This window comes from Strix uralensis, chromosome 1 (genome assembly GCF_047716275.1).
Source record: "Strix uralensis isolate ZFMK-TIS-50842 chromosome 1, bStrUra1, whole genome shotgun sequence".
NCBI classification, from domain to species: Eukaryota; Metazoa; Chordata; class Aves; order Strigiformes; family Strigidae; genus Strix; species Strix uralensis.
Genome location: NC_133972.1, coordinates 32,929,618 through 32,952,286, shown reverse-complemented (window position 1 = coordinate 32,952,286; position 22,669 = coordinate 32,929,618). Strand labels below are relative to the sequence as shown.

Below are 22,669 nucleotides of genomic sequence, written 5' to 3'. Positions count from 1 at the left end.
ACGTAACTGGGATTTGGGGAGCTCTGAAGAATTGCCTCCACTAGATTTCCACAGTCAGATCCTAATAATTTAGAGGTGGGTTTGTTCACTGTTTATCCAATGGAGATGCAGGTCAGTTATAAGCAAAAAAAGAAAAAAGGAAAAGAAAAAAAAATACTACCCCTGTGGACAAACTCCAGCCCTGAATCAGGAACATGGCATTCGGAAACCCTGCACAAAATTACTTACCTGACATGTTTCAAACTAACCTCTATTTTCATGGTAAATTTATTGGCTAAATAAAGCTGCTACTTTTTTTTACACCATTGAAGAGAACAGAAATACCACACAGCTCCTAATGGGGTGCAACTCCTAGCTAAACCACCCTCCTTTTGGAACAGAACCTCCTAGAAGGAAGAGATGTGATGCAGGAGGAAGCTCCATCTGAATCCCCTCCAGGCTGGGAGGGCTGAAAATGAAGGTCCTTGTCCCTGTGTATACAGATATATAGCTTCCTACTGAGTTTTTCAAATACATTTCTTGTGCGAAGCTGTTGACATAATCAAGCACAAGCATGAAAACAGAAGCAGGATAGCTAAAGACAGACCCTTATTTTGTCAGAGTTGTTTTTCCTATGTACCAGGAGAAAAGTAGGGCACAGAATGTAAGCATTACGACTAACTTTCAAGAGAGGCTAAAATTATCCAGGATTATACAAATATAAGCAGGCTTTGTGTGTTTTATTTCCTGTTACTAAAACCAATTCAGTTTTGTGGTGGTCAGTTTGGGGTTTTTTTGTGGGCTTTTTTTCGCAAAAGCTGTATGATGAGGCTGATGTATTTTTAAGAAGCAAACTCAACATACCTATTCTGAATATTCTTTAATGGACCTTGGAAGTGTGAATCTAACCTCTGTCGTAAGAGTGAAAATCCATACGGAAACTGTCTAAAGCAGTGATTTCTAATCAAACAGCAGGAACCAGCCTTATTATTTGTAGTACCTACATCAGTGGCTGCCAGTGTTCTTTCTTCCAAGTAAGCAATGCCAAAAGACCTAGGAAACAAAATCTTCTGCATTTCACACATCACTTGGGGTACTTCCACTCACTCTCACCACATTTTCTCCTTTTCCCGGAATGCCCCAAAGCAACGAGCTCTCCCCATCCTGCTGATATTCACCTGCCATCTGAAACTGGGATTTCTGGATTAAGGGATAGACCACCTCATATCTGACAGCAGAAACGATGGGGTGTGAGGATCACATATGACAAAGACAATTGTAATTTAAAGACTGACCTGTACTGCCTATTTTTACACTGAAGTACTCAGAAAACATACTTTTCATTCTAAATGTCATGAAGAAGAAACTATGGTAGCAGTTTGTTTGATACGTACTTGACACTGCAATTTTATGACTCTGTCACATATAGTACTCACCAAAGCACCTCTATACTATGGATGTTGCTGGCTGCACAAGGGCATAAGCTACTGAAAAGCAAAGATTTAAGACCTAATAAAGTGATTCCTTCATTTTCAACAGTTTGCCTTGTCAGTTGATCTCAAAGAAGAAAGCTTTAAAAAACATTTCAGACTATAAGCACCATTCCTGAAGCTTTGCCAAAAACTTTCTTGTGTCATTGCATTGCATATCAAGAATTTTTAAACAGAATGAACTCTGAGGGCTGCTTCTTACCTACCGAAGGCAGCAAATCCCACTGTAATTGCTAGGTAGTGGCTGTGAATGACAGGCTGCAGTTCTAAAAATCATCAGTACACATTTTCCTATATAACCACAAAACAACAAGAAACCTGTGAAGGACGATATAAGCTGCAGGAAAGTGCTCTGTTTTGAGCCCGCTCCACTTTTTCAAGTGCTGCATTTTACAGACACGCAATGAGGGTTTCTTTCTTCAGGGGAAATGCACCTTGCGCTTCACACGCAAGCCAGCCAAAATGTTACCAGAGTGCCACTGAAGTTCCAGTATTCCTCCTCCCCTCAGGTAGCTAGCTGGCTCCTGCTAGCACTGCAGCAGTATGCCCTGTGGATTAACAGGCAGATGCAACTGAGGTTAAGACAGGCAGTGCTATTTCTACCTAAGAAATCCCTTGTCTTCGCAGAAGAACTTTAACAATGGCAAACAGTAATAAAGTTGAAGTGTCTTCTCACATCTACTGCTGATTCTGCACTCTGAATTTCTTTTTCTAGTTCAATTTCAGAAATTTAACACAGCTACCAAGAAAAGCACTAAGAACAAAACCCATCCACTCATCTAGCGTAAACCTACATACAACACCAAATAAAGAATCTTGGTCCTGCAGCTTTAATACTCTGCTAGCATTAACAAATTAACTACATGTTCACTTATTTTTATGAAATGGTTTAAAAATCCAAGCAGAAGATAATGCATATGTACTTTTCACAGCATTCACTGACTCCAAACTCCTAATTAATACAAAGGAAACAACAGTTGGCCCTTACTGAAGGCACATACCGGCACCCCATTATTTAAGCTAAACTTTTTATATATTTGGTCAGTAATCTGGGCCAAATTTTATTTCATGCTTTTATGCTTTCATTCCCCAGCCAGACATTCACAGAACACACTAAGCACTGTAAACAATCGTCTAAAACCCTGACAGACACAATGCAAGTCTCAGTTCTGCTCTTCCCAGCAGCACACACGCAGTATTTCCCCTTTGGTTAGTTGGGTACCTGCCAGTTCCTACATCCTAGGCAAGACTGCCTTCAGGGTCAATGTTATATCCTACTAACCCCCCTCAGTCTAGGCTATGCCAGTTGCCTAGGCTCCCCATGTAGTCAATGGAGAAAGACAGGAAACTATTTGATAAGGCATCTAATCCAATACAACATGAACAACATACATGTGATGAGCTGCCCCCGGGTGCCTAGTGCTCTGGTGACTGCAGGGGTAACCAAAGACACTCAGCACAGAACATGCAAGCAGCCTTGGGAGAGCTGAAGTTAGGCAAACTTAATTTTCATAAATGCTGAGAAAAAAAAATATCAGACAAAATCATGACTGGTAGGAAGAGCTAAATAGGTAACAATTACTCATTATTTCCTCAAAATAGAAGAGTCAGGACAGGCAACATGGCTGAAAACAAAGGGAAATATTTTCCTACACTATTCTACTATGAAACTCACTGCTATAGAACATTATGGAAGTAAAAGTATAAATGGGTTCAAGAAAACTAGATGGCATCACTGAGGAAAATGTAACCTAAAGGTTACTGAAAACAAAATATGTGGCTATAATTCCGTATCATGTAGGCCATCAGCCACAAAATGACAGATGCTGGAAGGAAAAAACAAAACAAAAAACCCCCACCACTGCACACCTTCACTTATACTTTTTTCCCCCCAAAACAGTCACTATTGACAGCAATCAGTAATGTCCATATGCAGCTGAACTCTTTAATAAAGTAGTCTTCTAGTACTTCTTTGCAACACTAGGTGGCAGGGAAAACATCTAGCTCATCTAAGGCATTGAGAACCTTGATTGTAGAGTCTCACTAATCCTCCAAGTTACGGATTAGTGCAATGGAGCAATCTCGAGTTCATAGAACTGGATTTGCTTTGTGTCCCTACATAGCCTTGAGCAACATTTTTCAAGTAAAATACTGCATTCAGAGACCCATATGTTAGTGGTGCCAGAATACAGGCTAGTTCCTTCCCTGAGATACCTTGCCCTCTCATTTAAGAAACCATGGACAATTGCAGAATGTTTGTTCCTCCCCAGAAACAGTTCAAACACACACAAAATGGAGTTGAAATCCTCATGGTCTCGACCTCTAAAGACACAGCACTGTAACATTCACCCCATGCCTGTTTACTAAAAAGTCACTTTATTATTTAGAATTCACATCACTTGTGTGCTACTTGTAAAACCACTGGAGAGGGGGCAATGATGAAACAAGTTCTGCAACTCACGCAGTTGCAAAGCAGGCAAGCCAATGCAAATTGTTCTTCAGGCCATACTAATCCTCCTGTCAGTATGCTCTTCTCCTTCTGCAACTGGGAGAAACTTCAGACTTGTAACATTTTACTCAAGATCTCCCTCAGAACTTGAGGAGAAAGGTATGATCTTTCTTCATGAATGCAAGCTCCAAGTTTCAAAATAAATGTGTGTGTACAAGGACACCACCTCTGCACTGCAGCATAACTTCCTATTTTCCAAATTACAGACATCTCCTAGAATGTTGCTGACATTGAAAGTGAAAGTCTGACATTTAACTCCTCCTTTGTTCACATAATTTAAAGAAAATTGCAGACAGGTTGGTAACACTCTCCCTTTAGAAGAGCAAAATCAGCACAGAATAGTAACTTATTCAGCTTTGTATCAGTTTCTCAGCTGTATAGAGATGCTGATGCCTTCTAGCACACCTTTTAAAAATCTGCAGAAAAAAAAGCAAGGTAAGCACACTGCTTTTTAAGCAGTGACACACAAGAAGGAAGGTCAAGGAGTCACTGAAAATGATCTTAACACACAAACAAATCAGATTAAGGCACTGAACTGGATTTTGATTTTCACAGTGTTTGATAACTGTAAAGTTTGTTTCATTTCTGAAAAATAAGTTAATACAAAATTTTAAACACTGATGTGCAAGTATTTGCTGCATAAAAGAGGTACATTTTCATACTTTTAAAATCATTTAAAACATTTGTACACAATAAACAAATTGTCTTTTATATAAACAAAGAGTGTTTCTTTGCCAACAGCAGCTGTCAACTCCAAAACACAGAATTAAGATGACAAGAGAACCAGACAGTCTAAGTCACTGCCATTTGTGTCAAAAAAATTATACCACTCTTTTCTACAGCTCATCATGCTTGTATGTAAATTCCCTTGCAGATATAAACCCATCACTGTCTTCATCTTCTTTATCAAATATGTCTTCAACCAAAGCATCATGCTGGGTGTCATTTACCACTGCTCCATGCTTTTCAAATTCTTTCTTCAAGTAAATTTTCACCTATTAGACAAAAGGTGAGAGTTAATGTTTTTAGACTTATGAAAGGATTGATTACTGTGGCGTAAGACAGGGCCACTGTGTTCAGGACGGTAGTATTAGACAATAGATATCTTCCTTCCTGCCATTACCAAAATACTATTTGTCTGACTGATTCTGCAGCACCGCTCACTGATGAAAGACTCTAGTAATATAAGTGACTGTGCTGGGTTTGTGTGTGTGGTGGGGTTTTTGGTAGCAGGGGAGGGGGCTACAGTGGTGGCCCCTGTGAGAAGCTTCTCAAAAGCTCTTCCAGCTCCAAGTCAGACCTGCCTTTGCACCAAGGCTGAGCCAATTAGCAACGGTGGCTGCACCTCTGTGCAGGGGAACCTGGGAGGGGGTAGGGACTTTGAGGAGGAGTTGTGAGGAGGAAACCTATGTGAACACCGAAGTCAGTGGAAGGAAGGAGGGGGAAGGGGGGAAGGTGCACCAAAGCATTCAGCAGGAAAGATTCCAACATGAAAAGGCATAAAACAAAGGCAAAAAGGCAAGCAACACTGAAAGTCATCTGCAAGGAAGACCAGAGACTCACCCTTCCCCACAAGACAAATGACCACCTGGCCTTGGGTGTCTTACCATTAATGATGAGCACATCAGATAGTAGTTATGCTAACAACTCGTTAGTCCTAGTTACCCGTACCATGCATCGCCAAATAAATAAATGCCTTAAACACTCTTAAATAGTGTGTATTTTGCTTGCAGAGTTGTTCTGTGCACAGTAGTAACTAAAATCAAACTTATGTTTAGATACTTCCCTACCAGTATCAAGTTAAGCTTATCTTTTGCTTTCCACTATCCCATCCTGTTCGATCTGCTCACAGGAAGGGCAACCCACTCACCTCTTGCTTGGACAGTTTCCAGTCATCATTAAGATCCATCTCTTGGAATGACTCATGAGACCTCGGTCCATTCCTGATTTCTAGAAGGTCAACGTTGAAAATCAGTGTGCTCTCAGGTGGAATTTTTCCTGCCCAAAATGGTAAACGTGGAGAAAAGTTAAAAACTACTTATTCAGTGCCATACAAAAGCTGTACGCATCAGAGCAATGTTCTGATAATCCAACTACTTTCACAGCATCCTGCAATTTGAACTAACAAGGATAAGTATCTGTAACAATGATAACTAATTATTTCAAACTGTAGCCTGGACCCTGAGCAGCCCTTACAGCACACATGCAACTTCAGGTGCAACTAGTTTTGTTGGAAACTAGTACGTGTTGATGTGAGCCCATATTCAGCAATCATTATCACAGGTTTATCAGACAATGCTCTCGAATCTTTTTTTCATGTCCAGAGCCAGATAAAGCAGAAAAGAGTGACAGAGACTGTACAGCCAGCCAGGTGGCCACTACTGCAACATACAGCCAAGACTGATGGACAGGGTAGCAAGAAGGGAAAGTTCAGTCCTCCTCATACACCATAACCCCACCAGTCTCCACATTCCTCTCCACTGCCAACTGACACCTTGTATCTGCTATTCTGCCACTGGAAAAACTCTTATTGCAGAGAAAGACAGAAGGGCAGCAATGCTGTCAGTATCCCATAGCTGTCTCTGGACTGCTGCACAAAGTATTCAGCTATTTCCAAATACACAGCAGAAACTATGTATATAAACCTGCTCAAAAGACATGTGTTGGCATCATAACATTTTTGACACAGGTGAACAGACTGATCATTTCCCAATAGTGCCAAAGACCACCCCCCTCCATGCCACCACCCCTTAGGGATTTCAGTTTATCAGGCATTAACTTCTACAGTGATGTGATATGCTGATGGATAAAGCTACTGTCAAAGACCTTTTAGCACACCACTTTGGTCCTATTGAACCTCTCTCTATATAAGGAACAAATATATTTCTATACTGGATGGCAGCACCCCAAGAAAATATTCCTGTGCCTTGAGAAGATAAGGAAAACATTAATCCATGTCTACTATTTTGGAGTTATGGTGTTAAATACACCCTGAGCTGCAGCAGCAAACAGGCTTGTAGATTTCTGGGATAAATAGATGTGTAGAAACTTGTGGAAATACAGGGCACAGTGGCCTGCTTAGAGTTTGGAACACTGGTAGTTTTCCTGAGTGTTACAGAAAAAGGCATCTGACTCATCATTCAAGTCAGACAGCAAGCAAGGTGGTAAAATTATGCGCATTCAGAGGAAAGCATGAAGAAAATGGAATAATTCTGTCTTCAAGGGCATCATCTCAAACCAGCAACATAATTATGTTCAAATACTTCAAAGTTTTCCTAAAGCGAGTAATTTCTTATAGCAGCAGTTAGTGGTGTTGACTTGTTCAACCTTCTTACACTAAACAGAGGTGAGGCTTGCAAGTCTTTGAAGAGCAACTGTAGTGCTTTACATATTAATCAAGGCAATTAGGCCTGTGATGACTACATGAGCACTGCAGCATTTAATATCTTTTTGTGGAAAAAATTGTGCCCTGCATACAGTCAACTAACTGACTGCCACAAGTCTCCTGTTCTCTACTAGAAACACAATTACTTCTAATACTATCCCTTGAACCCCAAACCAAGGCTTCTAGAAAAATATGTTTTAAAAAGATACTTTTGAGAAAGGAGGGTATGGAGTATGCTGCATGTATGGAGTACTATGAAGTACTACTTCGCCTATGTTCAGCCCTTCCTGCCAGAAGATACAGACATGCAAACATGCCTCATTCCTAAAAGAGTCTCAAATTAATGAGAGGGGACAGCAGCAGGACAGGTTATGTGTTCCAGGACATCTATCCTTTCTGCTTTGAAACCCTGTGTTACCTTAGGTCATTTGTGATAACTGTTGTCATGACAAAATATTTCCAATAATTGCTCCAAAAAAGTTAACTAAAAAAACCCCATAAAGCAGAGACAGTAACCTTCCTGCATCATTCAAGCTGTCACTCATTTAACTGCAAATTCCAGATCTGGCCCTCCCATTAAAATAGGCACCTAGAAACGTTTGAAAGGAAAACCCCCAAACACTATCAGTAGTAGACAGTTTGAGAAAACACTACAAACAATGCATTTATCTGTCTGTACACCATTCAACACATTTCAGTAGATGTCAACATGACTGTCCATGTACCTGATTATTTTACTGTGTATAACAGGAACCACTGCCCAAACTGAAAATAGCTAAAAGAGGGGAAAAAATTAAGTGTCCCTATATGGAGAAAAAAATGGTGACTTTTCACTGTATCAGCTAAGAACTGATAAGGCAGTACAGGGAGTTTCTTAAGGTTCTAAAAGAAATCTGCAAGCAAGAACAAGGCTTGCACATGCACATTCATGAAGTATTACCACAAACACAGATGCAACAGCCAAAAAGCCAACTGTTACCTAAGCAACCACTTTCAGCTTAACTGTAAAATGAAGGGGAAGGAAAAAAAAAAAAGAAAGAAAACCAGAGCACTACTGAACACAGCACTAACAGAAAAGACACTCAGAACATATAGCACAGCAGCTACTATCAATTCTTGGTTTTTTCCTGCATTTACCACGTAACCACTTAATGGTTATTTCTGCAGAAAACAACTGTGAGAAAGAACACCTGACTCCATCAATTTTTCCTATTTAATGAATCAGCCTGGAAAGCTTGAAAGCTTGATGACCACTTAGGCCAAGAATAACAGTAAAATATAGAGATTAAAAACAATTAAAGTAAGGGAAGGACTTCAGGTGTTTTACCTTTCCCTTCTTTTCCATAAGCAAGGGCTGGTGGAATAGTTAGCTTCCGCTTCTCTCCCACACACATGTCCTTCAAACCTTTGTCCCAGCCTTTGATAGCTTCCCTTATGCCAAGGGTAAACCACATAGGTTGGCCATTGTTATGCTTGTGACTGGAAAAGAACGGAATAAAACACTTAGTCTTTAGACAGCAAATTCCATAAGAGGCACATGGAGCAGATGGAATATGCTCACTGCAGAGATATATAAATAAAAACACACCACTATCTGGCACCTTGGCATTTCTTAAATGAAAGACCTAGACTTTTAAAGTCTTTAAGGAACCTTGTCATGCAAAGTGTAAGTTTTAAGAAGTGGAAAGAAATGAAACATCTACATGGTGCATTTCTGACAACACTGAGCAACCTGGATCCCCACCCTCACTTCCTTGATCACCTATTTCCACTTAGAAACCAATCAGGCTAGAAAGACATCTCTACTTAAAAATATAAATTCAAGGCCATGCACATTCTTTGGCAAATTGCAAATCAAAAACCAGCTTGGTCATGATTACAATGTACCTTATAATATGCTTAGAAGAATCAGCCACATCTCTTCCACAAAAGCCATTAGGAAAAAAAAAAAAAAAACCAACCCAAACCAACTACACAACAGATAGTGTAGAAAAATAGAACAAATGCATGCAGAACATTCAAGTGTAAGTAGGCAGACAAGCCCCATTTCCAATTTAACCAGGTGGTACACCAGGACTACTCTCACTCTACTAACAGACACAGAATTTTAAAAGCTCCATTTACTAGTCATGCAGGAAAGGTGATTAACAAGAAAACAGAGCACTTACAGAAGTTAGTCAGCAGCAAAAACTTAGAGCATCACTAGAACTTCTCTTAGAGAGGCAGTTTAACTACAAGAGAAAATTAGTGAGATTTTTAGTTTAAATCGTCTGCAAGAGCATAACCATGCAAAACACTGACTTTTTTTTTAAATATGTTCCACAAAAGTAGGTGTCAGACGTAGCCTACAGATACTTGAGCATTTTGCTGTCTCCCACCATTAACACTTCGTTGATGTTTTACAGGAAACGCAACATTAGCGAGTCATTGCAGGCTCTTAGCAGGCTCCTTCGAATTTCTGGCTCTTCCTCCTACTTGCCTTACTGTGGTTCTGGTATGTTGATTTGTCTGGTCGGGGGCAGGTGAAGAATATACCATTTCAGTAATGAAAAGCTGTCATTGTGCTGCCAGTAGTGGAAGGAGATATATATAACTTTTTTTTTTTTTTTTTTTTTTTCCCCAAATGAGAGGCAGACTTCTCCCCTGGAAGTTTGTTTTAGAAACCAGACAGAGATTCGTGCAAAGCAGAATACTTACTAAACCGCTGAGATCCCAACCTGTGTCTAAATTGCACAAGAGGATACGTAACATTCCCATCTTTTAACAAATGCCACATGGCTCTATTTTCTACAGACTAACCAGAAAACAAAAGCTAAATAAGATTTTATATCCTTGATCTGGCAAAGGGAAAGGAGATAAGCTTTACTGTTGTTCATTTTAAACGGCATTGTGAGTCTGTGCTTCCTAAATTATCAAAGCGTAAAGAGCAACCAAACTTTCTGGAAATAGGTGACGGCGGAAAGGGTCCCGTGAACAACTTTGTGCAGCGTTATTTAAGCTATTTTAATTCAATAACGAATAACGTCTAGGGCATGCTATGAACATGCATGCATTGCTTTTGTTTCCTTGTACACTGATAAAAGCAAGTTTTGGAAGGGAGGGGTAACTGTAAAAATAAAATAAAAAACGACCCGTCCTCAACAAAACACTCCTCGCAGAGCTACTTCATAGAGGGATTGCGGGCCACTGTGAGGCGTCCAGGCTCAGTAAAACACTGCCAGAAGAGATCACCTACATTAAAATACTTACAAATATATATATAAAAAGAGATCTATACAGCTCCCCCCGCAAGTTCACCCACCAGCCCGCTCGAAGACGAGCCGTCCGGGGCGAGCTACTCACGTGGAGTGAAACATGGAGCCATCCCTCTCCAAGTAGCCCTCATAGTGAACCAGCATCATGTCCCCCCACTTCGTCCTCCTGTGGCAGAGGAAGGGCTTCTGCAGCACCTCCACCTTCACGTCAGCCGCGGGGATCAGCGCCGCGGCCGCGCAGCCCAGCGCCGCGCCCAGCAGGGCGGCCCGCAGCGCCACCGCCATCCCCGCCCCACAGCGCCCACCTCACCGCCGCCGAGCCGCCATCCCGCACCCCTCGCCTACGAGCCCAGCGGCGCGGCTCCCCGAGGCAGCGGCCAAGCCTAGAGCCCGGTGTGCGGCCCCTCTCGCCCGCCCTCCCGCTCAGCAGACGTGGCAACGGCCCTCACAGCTAGCTACCGATGACCCGGGTCCGGGGGCGAGCCCTCTGATTGGCTCACCTCAGAGCAAGCCCAGAAGAAACCGTCGTCTATTGGGAGACGCCCCCGTCTATCCTTCAGCTTGCCCAATCGGCAGGAGAGCCCCGGGGGAGGGGCGCGAGCGAAGGGAGTGGGCGGGCCTCGGCACTCCAGGAAGCAAACGTCGGCGAGCCGGGGTGCCCCGCGGAGCGCTCACACAATAGAGCCGGCTCCTGCCGGCCGCCGATTGGGCGGCGCTCTCACCGAAGGCTCGTTTTGATTGGCTGCGGAAGGCCACCTGCTTTAGGAGGTCTGCGCCCGCCCCCCCTTCCTCCTGTCGATCACGTGACTTGCGATTCATAGAGCTGTTTGCGCTGCCGTAGCACTGCGAGGCCGTTCTTTGGGTGCGCGGCAGCGGTGCGTTCTGCGCTAGGAGCGTGGGGGCGGTGGGCAGGCTCGGCGGTGGGGGCCGGGCCGGGCCGGGCGGGCGGCGCCCCGCGATGGCCCTGAGCGCCGGCGGCGCGGCGGGGCGCGGGGGGCGGCAGCGGCAGCGGGCGGCGTGACTCCGCCGGGGGGCGGCCGCGCTGCATGGGGGCGGGGGCCGGCTGCCATGGAGGGGGTGCTGTACAAGTGGACCAACTACCTGAGTGGTGAGTTGCTGCCAGTCGTCAGCCTCTGCGCGGGGCGGGCTTCCCTAGTGAGACGAGTGCCCTCATCTTCTTTATATGTATTTATATAAGTATATATCTATAATATATATGTATTTGTTCAGTCTGGATCAGTGCTGCCCCCTGACCCCGCCGTGCAGGGGATCAGCCCCGGCTCACCCTGATTTTCCAGCCGTGCTGCCACATTGTCACCATCGAGCGCTGGAGGAGGCGTTTAACCCACTTGTGGGTGCCAGCGCTCGTCTGGGGTGTCCCTTGCCCTCCCTGGGGTTCGGCGTTGGGGTTTGGGGTTATTTTGGGTACATTAGGTCATACTCACCAGCGAAATTACCTTTTCTGTACACCTCCGTGAAACTTTTACTGCTTTTATTGAGTCGCTTTAGGGACTTGGGGGGAATCCCAGATCTGGGAGGAAAAGGTGTCGCCAGTAAATCACACTTGGGGGATTTGGATGAAAATGCATGCATGCAAAAGAAAGAAGAAAAAAAAAAAAAAAAAGGACTGTCCTGTCCTGCTAGTGTTAGGCCCAGATTTTAATTTTTGGGGTGTTCCCATGCCATGGGAGGCTTGGCTTTCGTAGCAGACTGGAAGCAGCTGTGTGGACAGGGTTTGCTCAGCAGAGGTTAAAGGTGGGTGAGGTCAGAAACGCTGCGGCCATGGGGAGGGTCCAGTGCCACCCGTGTTGCTGTGGGTATCCACCGCTGGATGTGTTGGAATCAGGGGTGGCTTGTAATTTGGGGTGCAGGAATGGGGGTCTTGCCTGGTGCAAACCTCTCTGTAGTTTGTTGAAACAGTTTGGAAACTTGATGGTCAGAGAAAAATAACCACGACCTTGACATTGCCAGGTGCAAGTTTTGCTTGGGAGTGTAGGCAGGAGGGCTGCCTTCCTGCTTGAGTTTTTTTCAGAGAGGCTGGAACAGCTGCACCTCTCTGCTTAGTTGGGAAAGTGTAGGAAATCAAAATTAAACAAAGAAAAAGCTGAAGCACAAGCAAGTGATGAATTCATGTGGCAGGGGGATGGGGGGGGGGAGGTGGTGCATGAGGCTGGATTTATTGGTGTGCTGGAAGCTTGCTGCAGCTTTTCCCCTTTAGGAAATAGGTGTTCTGAGGGGGGAATCAAAAATTGTCAGGTATGGCATGGATTTTTTTTTTTTTAATTATTTGTGAGTCCGCTTGAATTATGGAGTGTGTGGCAGTAGGAGCAGTCATGCTTGGCTTTTCCATTTGGACTGCAGAACTCGGGCAGTCCTTTAGTCCTTTCCTGGTAACATAAAGGTCCATGTTTCAGTCAATCTAAAGATTTATGTGTTTGTTTTTCTTTGCATTGCTTAGATGCTGGGGTGTATTTGGAACCCTTGCGCTTGCTTTCGTGCCATGAGACCTGTGTGTCTGTGGGAACCAGTGCTTGTGTAGATGACTGACTGGCATTTGGCATTGTAGCATTTGTGCCCAAGTGTGCATGTGGTAGGATCAGCTGGACTTGTCTTCTGTTTTGATGGTATGCTGAAGACTAAGAACCAGAAATATACCAGTTTCATCAAAATTAAATTGGGGGTTTTTTGCTAGCCACATTGATACTCACTTTCAACCAAATGACCCTTCATGAAGAAGGATGATGCTTTGCAAACCTCAATCTAAGTGAATGCAGACTGAAGGAATCTCTTTTCTTTGGATGAGTGAGATTGCCCCAGCTGGAAAAAATAGACGAGTTTTTGTTGTCAACAGAGAGAAAATCTGCGATAGAGGATTGAAGCATTTTTCTGATTTCTTTGCTTAAACTTGACTCTGCTAGTAAGCATGGTGGTCGAGGTCACTCCATGCCTTTTCTTAGGTTGTAGAAGGCCTGTTGTGTGTTTGAGAACAGTAAATTTGCTGTTCTGCAAGCTAACTATGCTTACATGTGCTTTCTTTTGGCATAAAATGATGACTTCCTGCCCTGAAGCCATTAAGTTATAAATTTATGTGATGATGCAAAAAAGTAAATCCTGCTGGAATGTGGTATTTATCCTAGCAGTAGCACAGAGCTGGGGAGAGAGAGCCAGGAAAGCCTCCTTTCGGGGATTAAGGGAAGCAAGAGGGTTCAACAGGTCATCCAGAACAGTAATTCTGTCAGTATTCTGCCGCCAATATGCTTTTCTTCTTGTTCAAGGTTAACTAGTCTGGTGCTGCATAGTGTAAATGTTGTGTGCAAAAAGTAGGGAAAATGTAATCTCTTTATGCTGGAGTATGCCTGTGTTACTAATCCAATGCTGATCCAAATTTACACAGCAGGTATCTTATGCCCTTTCCTCCTTATAATGAGGAACACACCTTTGTTTCACAGAGTCAGAGAGGATATAAGGCATTCACCAAAGAAAAAGCTTAAAACTGTAGAAAAGCAGGATTGATTTCCCTTGGTATGAGAGAGGAGCTGATGGAGTTTGTTGGTAATTGAGTCTTTTCTGGGAATTTTGGTTTTATAATGTCTTCTCTCATCACTATCATGAGAGGTCAAGTCCACAGCAACCTGTTTTCCTCTGGCCCTTGGACAAGGAGCTAGATCTGTGTTGCAAATTACATAGTTACTGGCAGCAAGAACATTTCGGAAGTAGGAAACAAGTTTGGCTTTCTGCAGGCAAAGGTCAGAAAGCATAGCGTGATTGCCAACAACTGAAAGATTAGTTTGCCTTACTGCTCAAACAAGTTATCTTGTTTTATAATAAATGCACTTGTTTGCTTTATATAGATTAGGAAAAAATAAATTAGCGTTACTTGGTTTCTGCTTGGAGATAGGGTTTTTCCTCTGGTATTAATCCTGCGCTGACACTCTGGTTTCTATATGCAGGGGTTCCAGTGCTGCCTCTGAAATCTCTGAGTTTAGAGAACTGAGATTTTAGAGTTTTTCTCTCCCCTAATGCAATGGCCACCAGATAGTGATTTCTCAGTGTGATAGTTTTGTTTAAGTTCAAGTGAAGTGTGGCAACTTTGGATCAGATATGCATGTACACAGATCTAGCCTATGAAAATCCACTTGGAATCTTGTGTTTGCAATAAGCGTGTCCTGAGATTGCTCTAGTCTATGCTTCTCCCACTAAATTGGTTTAAACCTCAAGGTAATGTGGAACTTTGCAAGAAGAATTTTCACTGATATATAAAGTGTGATAATACTTTTTCACTTGGGCAAATATATGATGCCTCTGCAAACTTCAAATCATTAATCCTCAAAACCCAGAGCTGGGTGTCTTAAATCATGCAGGTGTGCAAGTTGGCCTCAGCTGAGCCTACAGTCAAAGCAAGTAATTTGATCTTAAAGAATTCCTAGATTTCATCCTTTGCCAATCTCTGTCTAATGTTAGCATTGCTTGGTAAAGGTTGTGTAGGCTAGGGATGGGTTTATAGCATGGGTAAAGGGACTATAACTCTTTTTTCAGTACTGCTTATTGTAGTAAGTAGTCAGGGTGATAAAAGCATCACCCTATACCTTCCCTATAGCTCCTTGGTCTGCTGTGCCACTGCCTGTGGTTTTGTCTGAGTGTAAAGCATTCTGGTGTGGGCAGCATCAAAGCCAGATCCTGGCTGCAGTGTGGTAGCAGGACTGATCTCAAACTGGGGGATGCTTCTTGCAGGATACAGAAAGAAGATGTGAACTGCACATGAAGGCTGCCCTTTTCTCTTTGGAAACTGTCTCCCACAGGACTCTCCAACTGAACTCAAACTGCAATTCATGCTCTTTGTTAAGCATACCTTCTGGTTATGAAATTTCATTAGTCTTTGGAGATTGCCTTGTAAAAATAATCCGAGACTTTGATTGCTCACTGGGTTTCTAGAATGAGTAAGCTATCACTTACCCACAGGAAAACAGAGTGTGGAGTTGGGGAATACCTTCCTTCAGTGGTGTGTGTGTGAGCGCTTGGCACTTCTAGTTGTTTTTTCTGCTGAAATTCAGTTCAGTTCAGATCTTCAGCGTGAGGCATGCCTTATCTGGGATCACTGGCCACAGGCAGGATTGCTGCTGACTCTGGAAAAGGCAGTATGTATCAGCTCTTGGCTTGGGGATCAAAGGCAGCTTCATCATTAGAAGGAAAAATGCCGACTGCCTCTACTGACTTGCCTTGCTCCGTGAAATGGCTTTGATCGCTTTTCCTGATATTTAAATATTCACTTCCTTAATTGTGCTGAGTAACTCTAACCCTAATTCATCTTCCTCAAGGCATGACACCCTCTCATTCATGTCATCACTAGTGATGCTGCATCATACCACATACCGTAGTTTGCTTTCCCCATCTTCCTGTATGTATCATCCATTCTCATTTTATTGTGCTCTGAATTCTTTTCAATTTATCCCAAGATACCAAGAGCCAGCACCAAGCAGTAATTTTCAAGCTTCACATAAAACTTTAAATTACTCTTGTATCTAATGATTCAGAATTCCTTAACAAACTTTGGGGGAGAGCTCAAGAAAATGTGAGAGCATTAGTTTCTGTAGCTGGATTCCAGATGCACATGATACTGCTTAGAGTGAGTCTTTGTTTTGGGAGTTTAATTTAAGAAATCTGACCTTCTAGGATGGGAGACACATACACTTCCAGTTGATATCAAGCTCTGGAAATAAGGTCCTCTGTTTCCAGAGATGGAGGAAGTAATTGAAAACTTCACACTTGTATAAACATTTGGTTCTAAAAAGCTTTTGTTTATAATTTTTTCCCTTCTTTTTAGCCTCTGGGTATAGTCCAAGTTCTGGTTGTGTAAAATGAGAAGTCTGTCTTTTGCAGAGGTGGACCTAGGCAGCTGTTTCTGTTGCCTTCAGAGCAATGGTCTGCCCAGTATTACTGACCGTAGCTGCTCTCAGAGACCAGGTGTTGGTTTAGATGGACGACTGAGTCTCACCCACTTCTGGCTTCTCACCCAGGATGCTTCAGGGACTAGTTACTTCATTCTTGTTGGATTTTGCATAATTAAGTTTGTGTGGTTTGACCTTCTTTCTACTCTCTTTCCTTCCCCCCGTTTTTCTTCATGCAGCAGTCTTGCTTTTGTCATACCTCTTTGGAACTGAGTAATGTGCTCGCAGCAGAAAAGTTTGATGAGGCTGCAGGAATGAAATTGGTGTGTCCTCTCTCTTCTGTAGGTGTTAGAGCAATGCTGCAGAGCCTACATGGTGCAGCGTTCCCTGCCAGGTATGCTGCAGTACCAGTGCCTCTGCATTCAGACTTTCTTCACTGAAATAACTAAGTGATCACAGGGAATGGCTGGGTAGGACAGAAGTGAAAGGTGTGGCAGAATGACGTGAAGAGATACTACCATGTGGTATCTGTGTGTGTTTACATAAATTCATTGCGTTGGCTCAGTCTGGCCTGATAACCACCCCAGGGGTCAGAGAGAGGAGCTGCTTGTTTGCTGGGGCTGGGAAGTATAAACAGAGGAGGGAAACTCCCAGGAGCTTTGAATGACTTGAATTAGTGTGTCTGAGCAGTGCCCTGTATTATTGAACTTTTGCCTCCATCACTCGCCATGATCCCCTCTCTGCCCTTCATCCTTTCACTGTGTCCCCTTCAAAAATGCCTGACTGCTGGTACATTGTGTTCTCTGTGCCTTGGCTGGTTACTGGCATAAAATCGTTTGCAAACCAACCCAGTTGCCCTGTGATGGCAGGATGCTTTTTCAATACTGCTAGCACTGCCCTAACAGTTGTGATTGAAATGAGGGTGGATTTTATGGGACCGCTGCCAGAAAAATCATCTGGGAGAGGGGTCACTGTGTTAAAGCCGGTTCCAGCTGTTGCTTGCTTCACTTGAACCTCTAGTGTCCCTCAAATGAGTGCTTTAGAAAGTGAGACCATTGTTGGAGTGCTAGATTTGTTAACTTCATTACCTCTAGGGGCTTTTGGTATTGATTCCTGCTGTTAATATGCACATAATTAGAGGGAAATTGCAATATGGGCATTTCTAGAAGCTGCTCTCTAGGTGGGAGAATAATAGCTCAGAGGAGAGGCATGAATTGTCAGACACTCTTGTCTGCCTTTCTGCAGTCCCTCATGGGTATGGACTGGATTTTTACCCAGTCAGTTTGTTTTGCTACAGAATTAAGACTGCAAAATGTGTTCCAGTGCCTGGGATTGCCCTTCTCAAAATACTGAGTAGCCTTAGGAGGCTGTATGGAAAAAGCAGGCAGCAGATTTGGGTGCAAATTGATTAGGTCAAGATAGCCCTTTTAACTGTATTACTTCTGTTCTTTGTATGAGAAAAAAAGGGGGAAAGTTTCAGGTTTGGTCTGTGTTAAGATACTCTTTTGCTAAATGCTTTTCCTGACTAGAAACCTGGTGGTGACTGACAGCATGAAACATGCAGCTGTGTGAACTGAACTTGGTCACGTAATCAGTTGTTAAGAACTGGATTGTACGATTTAGTGTGGGTACCCAATAGTTAAGATTGCAAGGGCTCTGGGATCTTGAAAACAAGCGTCTCATACAGAATCACAGAATCATCTAGGTTGGGAAAGACCTTGAAGATCACCTAGTCCAACCATTAACCTGACAGTTCCCAACTACACCATATCCCTAAGCACTATGTCGACCCTACTCTTAAACACCTCCAGGGATGGGGACTCCACCACCTCCCTGGGCAGCCCATTCCAACGCCTAACAACCCGTTCTGAAAAGAAATGCTTCCTAATATCTAGTCTAAACCTTCCCTGGCACAACTTGAGGCCATTACCTCTTGTTCTGTCGCATGTTACTTGGTTGAAGAGACTCATCCCCAGCTCTCTGCACCCTCCTTTCAGGTAGTTGTAGAGGGTGATGAGGTCTCCCCTCAGCCTCTTCTTCTCCAGACTAAACAACCCCAGTTCCCTCAGCCGTTCCTCGTACAACATGTGCTCCAGACCCTTCACCAGCTTTGTTGCCCTTCTTTGGACACGCTCGAGTAATTCATACATTTGTGACTTGGAGATTTCCATAGTCTTAATTCCTCAGGGAAATCCTCGCCTGTTGGATGTTAGTGCATTAAGATGCAGTGGTCCTTCTGGGCCATTATGAAACGTTTGTGTTCTGTAGGTGAGAAGATGCAGGGAGCTCAGTGCGGAAATCAGGGTTTTTTCAGCACAGTCCATGGCATCTCAGCAGTCTGCTTTCTAAGCTGGAAATAAGGTCTCTTGACTCGGTCCTGTGTTTTGCCTGTTAAATGCATCCTCTAACTGGAAAATATGACTTTCCTCATAACTGGAAGGCAGGTGTTCTGCGGTCACAGTTGCACAAGGAGAAGGTGCAATCTGCTGGCCAACAGCTGCTACGTGAGCAACCAGGAGCAGGCTGGGTTTGAGCAAAGGTGCGAACCTGATGGCATTCACAGACTTATATCAGCACTGGCAACTGGGGAAGGACATGTACTGGGTTTTCTCTTGCATTTTGCAAGACACCAGCACTGTCTTGATCCTATTTGAGCTGAGTTTTCAGCAGCTGTCATCCAGCTATCAGTCATTGACACAGCGCTGGACAGAAGCTGTGGTTCTTCTGCCCTTAGGTGTTGGGAGATGAAGCTGTAGGTGGTGGTACGGTGAACACATGACACAGCTTACTTTGCTGAGGGTGGGGTGAAAAGGTGGTTATTGCTTATTCTTGCTGTGAGATGTCTCTGACTATCAGAGCAACCACTCTGGGACTCTCTTGTGACCCCGCACAGAAAAGCGGGGATCTGCCCCTGCTCTGCCACCTGCAACTAAGTCTTGGGTCTTGCCCATGATATTAGCAGTAGGGATGTGATGAAGGCTTTAACCCCTCCTGTTAGGCAGATGTTGCCATAACATGGAGTTTTCAGAATTATCTCCTATCTACACTTAAAATCTGAATTACGGTCAAAGAAGTCCAAGGACTATCTATTCCATATGTTTTTATAAAGACTTATGTTGAAGCTCTAGAAATTAATAAGCATGAAGTATTATATAATTCTAGTGGAAGGCAAGCAATAATAAAAACCATGGGTGTCTGGCCTTTTAGAAATGCAACTGGAACTTAATTGCAGCTTGTTTTCCAGGTCATCAGTTTGACTTCTTGAGTATGTAATTCTCCCAGATGGTTTGGCTTTGTGGATGTCTGACATGATCTACATGTCTTCAAATGTTTTTTTTTCTTTCCTTCAGGCTTGGCACTTTGGAACAAATGCTGTCTAGAGTCTGAGTTGTGTAACATTAAAGTTTGAATTACGTCCAAATTTCAACTGTGTTATCAAGAACTGTCAAGTTTGCTCAGTGATAGCTGTATTCAGACTTCCTGAAGTGTAATGGTGGAAGTAGGCAGATCCTTCAGGCTGTAGAAACTTCTGGAGAAATACTGAATCCTTAGCAGGCACAGACTGCTTAAGTATCTGTTTCTGTACAATATCAGATCATCCAGGTACTGCAGGTACTAATTTAAAGTTCCACACAGGAGTGCAGTATGTATTAGGACATTAACCAGTGTCTGTGAAGTTGTCTGGAATCTCTTCACTTTATTCTATGGCTGAGACCTTAAGCTACTACTCACTTTTATTGTGCTTTGCATTTTATTGTCTTTTTTTAAAATCTATCTCTTTCCCCAGCAAGGTCAATTTTTACTGTTAAAGGCTCTGTGCCTCTAAAATGAGTTGTGGAAGTATGAGCTATATTTTGTCCTGCCTGTGCACCACCAGTAAATACGGGCTTAGTAAATTCTTCTTCAAAGTTGTGTTAGTGCTGGCACCAGTAAGACCTCAAAAGGTTCAGCTTTAACTTTCTATATCAGGTGAAGTCTGAATGCTCAGTTCCAAAAATTGCAATATGCCTAGGACAGTTTATAAGGAGAAAATAAAACTGAATAAACCCAAGACTTGTGTTCATGGAAGTGCCTAAGTGTCTTTTTGCTGCTTTGGTTTTTGTTGTGGTGGGTTTTTTTCCCTCTGCTCTTTGCTTGTCTGCAAATGCAAAGCTTCTGTAATTGACGATTGTATCCCTGTTGCACTGCCCATGATTTGTCAGCCACATGCTATTTTTAGCTGGTTGTTTAGGATAACCCTCCCATGGCTGCTGACTCAGTGTCAGTGAGTACCAGGTGGTTACTGCATCTTCTGACAGAACCTTGCTGTGATTTTTTTTTTTTAATTATTTTTTTTAAATTGGTTTCCTTTTACAAAAGTGTATTTTTATTAGTGTAACAATTCTGTTCTGAAAAGATATGCTGTCCTAATTAAAAATTGCCTATCATAGTCTTTTTAGTGCATATCTAATAAAGAACAGTTAGGTTCTGCAAAGGGAGACAGATAATTGCTGCTTCCCCCTCAAGAAAAAAAAAAGACCCAGAACCAAAAAACCCAACCAAACAAAAGCCTCAACAAAATATATTGACTCATAACATATTTTTAACCAGTCTCCAAAGTGATGGAGGCAGAGTGCTTTGTATGTTGGCTAATTGATTGCACAGCCTTTGATTGGTGGGATGCAATTTGGTTGAGCATCAGCTGCAATTGTAAGCTGTAGGACCATGGCTGAAATAATTCATGTGCAGCAGCAGGATCTCCAGACTGAATTAGAGGCTTGTATTGACTGTGGCGCTGTGCATTATTTAGGGGATTGGTTCTGTGCCATTGAATGTCTGAAGCAATTAACTGCTTCTCTCTGCTGAACAATCACCTCCTTTTTTTGTGAGTTTCTCCATATCAATAGTGACTTTTAGTATAGTTTCTTTATTTTTGTGGCAAGACAAATAAAAATCAGTCTTGCTGGTTTTTTTATTCTCATTCTTATGATTTTGTTTTCCCCTTCATAGAAAATAAAGAAGTATTGAGAATACTCTGGTGTTTATAATGTTTTTATATTCTTCCTAAGAAATAATGGAAGAGCTCTGCAAGTGTGTGGAAAAGGATTTATGTTTAATTTGTATTCCAGCCACCCCCAAGGTTCAGGAATCTATAGACCAGATTGGCCGAGATGCCCTGGTATTGCTTGTTTAAAAAAACCAACCAAACAAAAAACCCCAAACCATACTCCTAGTATTAGCTTTAGAGCTTTCTTACTTTAAACTGAGGTGGGCTTGGCTTCCGCTGTAGCCTAAGGAATCAGACCCTGGGCTCCTGCAGCGCCATGTTGGTTGGCAGAGCCCTGGTGCAGGGGACAGTAGAAGCGAGGCCCCTCTGCAAAAATGCGTACGAGCCACGTGGCCCACGTGGTCTTGCCAAAGTGTTTTTCCCAGAGATGGTTTCCTGGCGCGGTGTGGGAGCTTTGGTATCTCGCTCCCTTGGTCCTGGCCTGCGAGATTTGTTGCAGCTCAGTAATGAAAGCTGCTTTTCTCTAGTGACGTTGCTGCCTCATTTCTTCTTAAGTTAATGGGCTTGTAGTTTTTAATTAGACATAAATGACAGTTGTCATGTCTTGTTTGTTTATATCTTTTCATACTGCTCTAGTACTTCCAAAAGAGGAAAACAAAAAGGGTAATTTACTTCTGAAGCTGGGCAGCAGGGTGGGCCAAAGTGGTACCTGGAACTATTGGTTTCGGTCTAGCCTAGTGTTTTGGTTATTCCTGGGAAGGTATCCAGAAGTGAAAGTCATTAATTCAGGATTACTTTTTATGTGGGCAGCGTAAGAATTTCAAGAGCTACTGAGAACTGCTTCGTTGAGAAATAATAGTGTTCAGAAATCAACACATCCGCCTCTGTCCCCTCTTTCCCTTGATTTTTAGAAATTTCTTGCCCATTGCTTTTCAAGACAGTTTGGCTAGCCCTTCCCACAAGGGAGGAAGACATGTAAGGCAAGACAGCAGGGGTGGCTTTTAGAAAGAGTGAAGAGGTGGGTTGAGGAGTGATGGAAGAAACTGGGGGGTGGTGGACTGAAAAGGTAGTTTTGGAAGAGAGAGTGAGTCAGTGATGCTGTGTTAGCAAAACTACTGAAAATGGCATATGGCATCTTGGGAACATACTGCCTGGTCCAGCTGCCTGCAGAAAAGACATG

The 22,669-nt window shown here is 43.0% G+C and overlaps 2 protein-coding genes across 2 annotated transcripts in view; one reads left to right on the top strand and one right to left on the bottom strand.

Moving 5' to 3' along the window:
* Positions 1–3,822: 3,822 nt before the first annotated feature.
* Positions 3,823–11,056, bottom strand: FKBP14 (FKBP prolyl isomerase 14). The gene is made up of 4 exons (XM_074861782.1): positions 10,706–11,056; positions 8,691–8,842; positions 5,849–5,976; positions 3,823–4,973 (listed from the first exon to the last, which is right to left on the bottom strand). Exons 1-4 carry the CDS (start codon positions 10,900–10,902, stop codon positions 4,815–4,817), a joined length of 636 nt encoding a protein of 211 aa, XP_074717883.1. The 5' UTR covers positions 10,903–11,056; the 3' UTR covers positions 3,823–4,814.
* Positions 11,057–11,630: 574 nt separating this feature from the next.
* The window catches only part of PLEKHA8 (pleckstrin homology domain containing A8), a 32,254-nt gene continuing 21,215 nt past the window's right edge, over positions 11,631–22,669 (top strand). The window contains exon 1 of the mRNA XM_074861770.1: positions 11,631–11,725. Coding sequence (XP_074717871.1) covers positions 11,686–11,725 — 40 coding nt within the window. The 5' untranslated portion in view covers positions 11,631–11,685. The remainder of the gene's footprint in view (positions 11,726–22,669) is intronic.

Coding starts and splice junctions, on each gene's coding strand:
- FKBP14 (XM_074861782.1), bottom strand. CDS start 10,902: ATGGCGGTGGCGCTGCGGGCCGCCCTGCTGGGCGCGGCGCTGGGCTGC. Junction 8,843..10,705: donor GGCTCCATGTTTCACTCCAC/GTGAGTAGCTCG, acceptor GTTCTTTTCCAG/TCACAAGCATAACAATGGCC. Junction 5,977..8,690: donor TTATGGAAAAGAAGGGAAAG/GTAAAACACCTG, acceptor CATTTTGGGCAG/GAAAAATTCCACCTGAGAGC.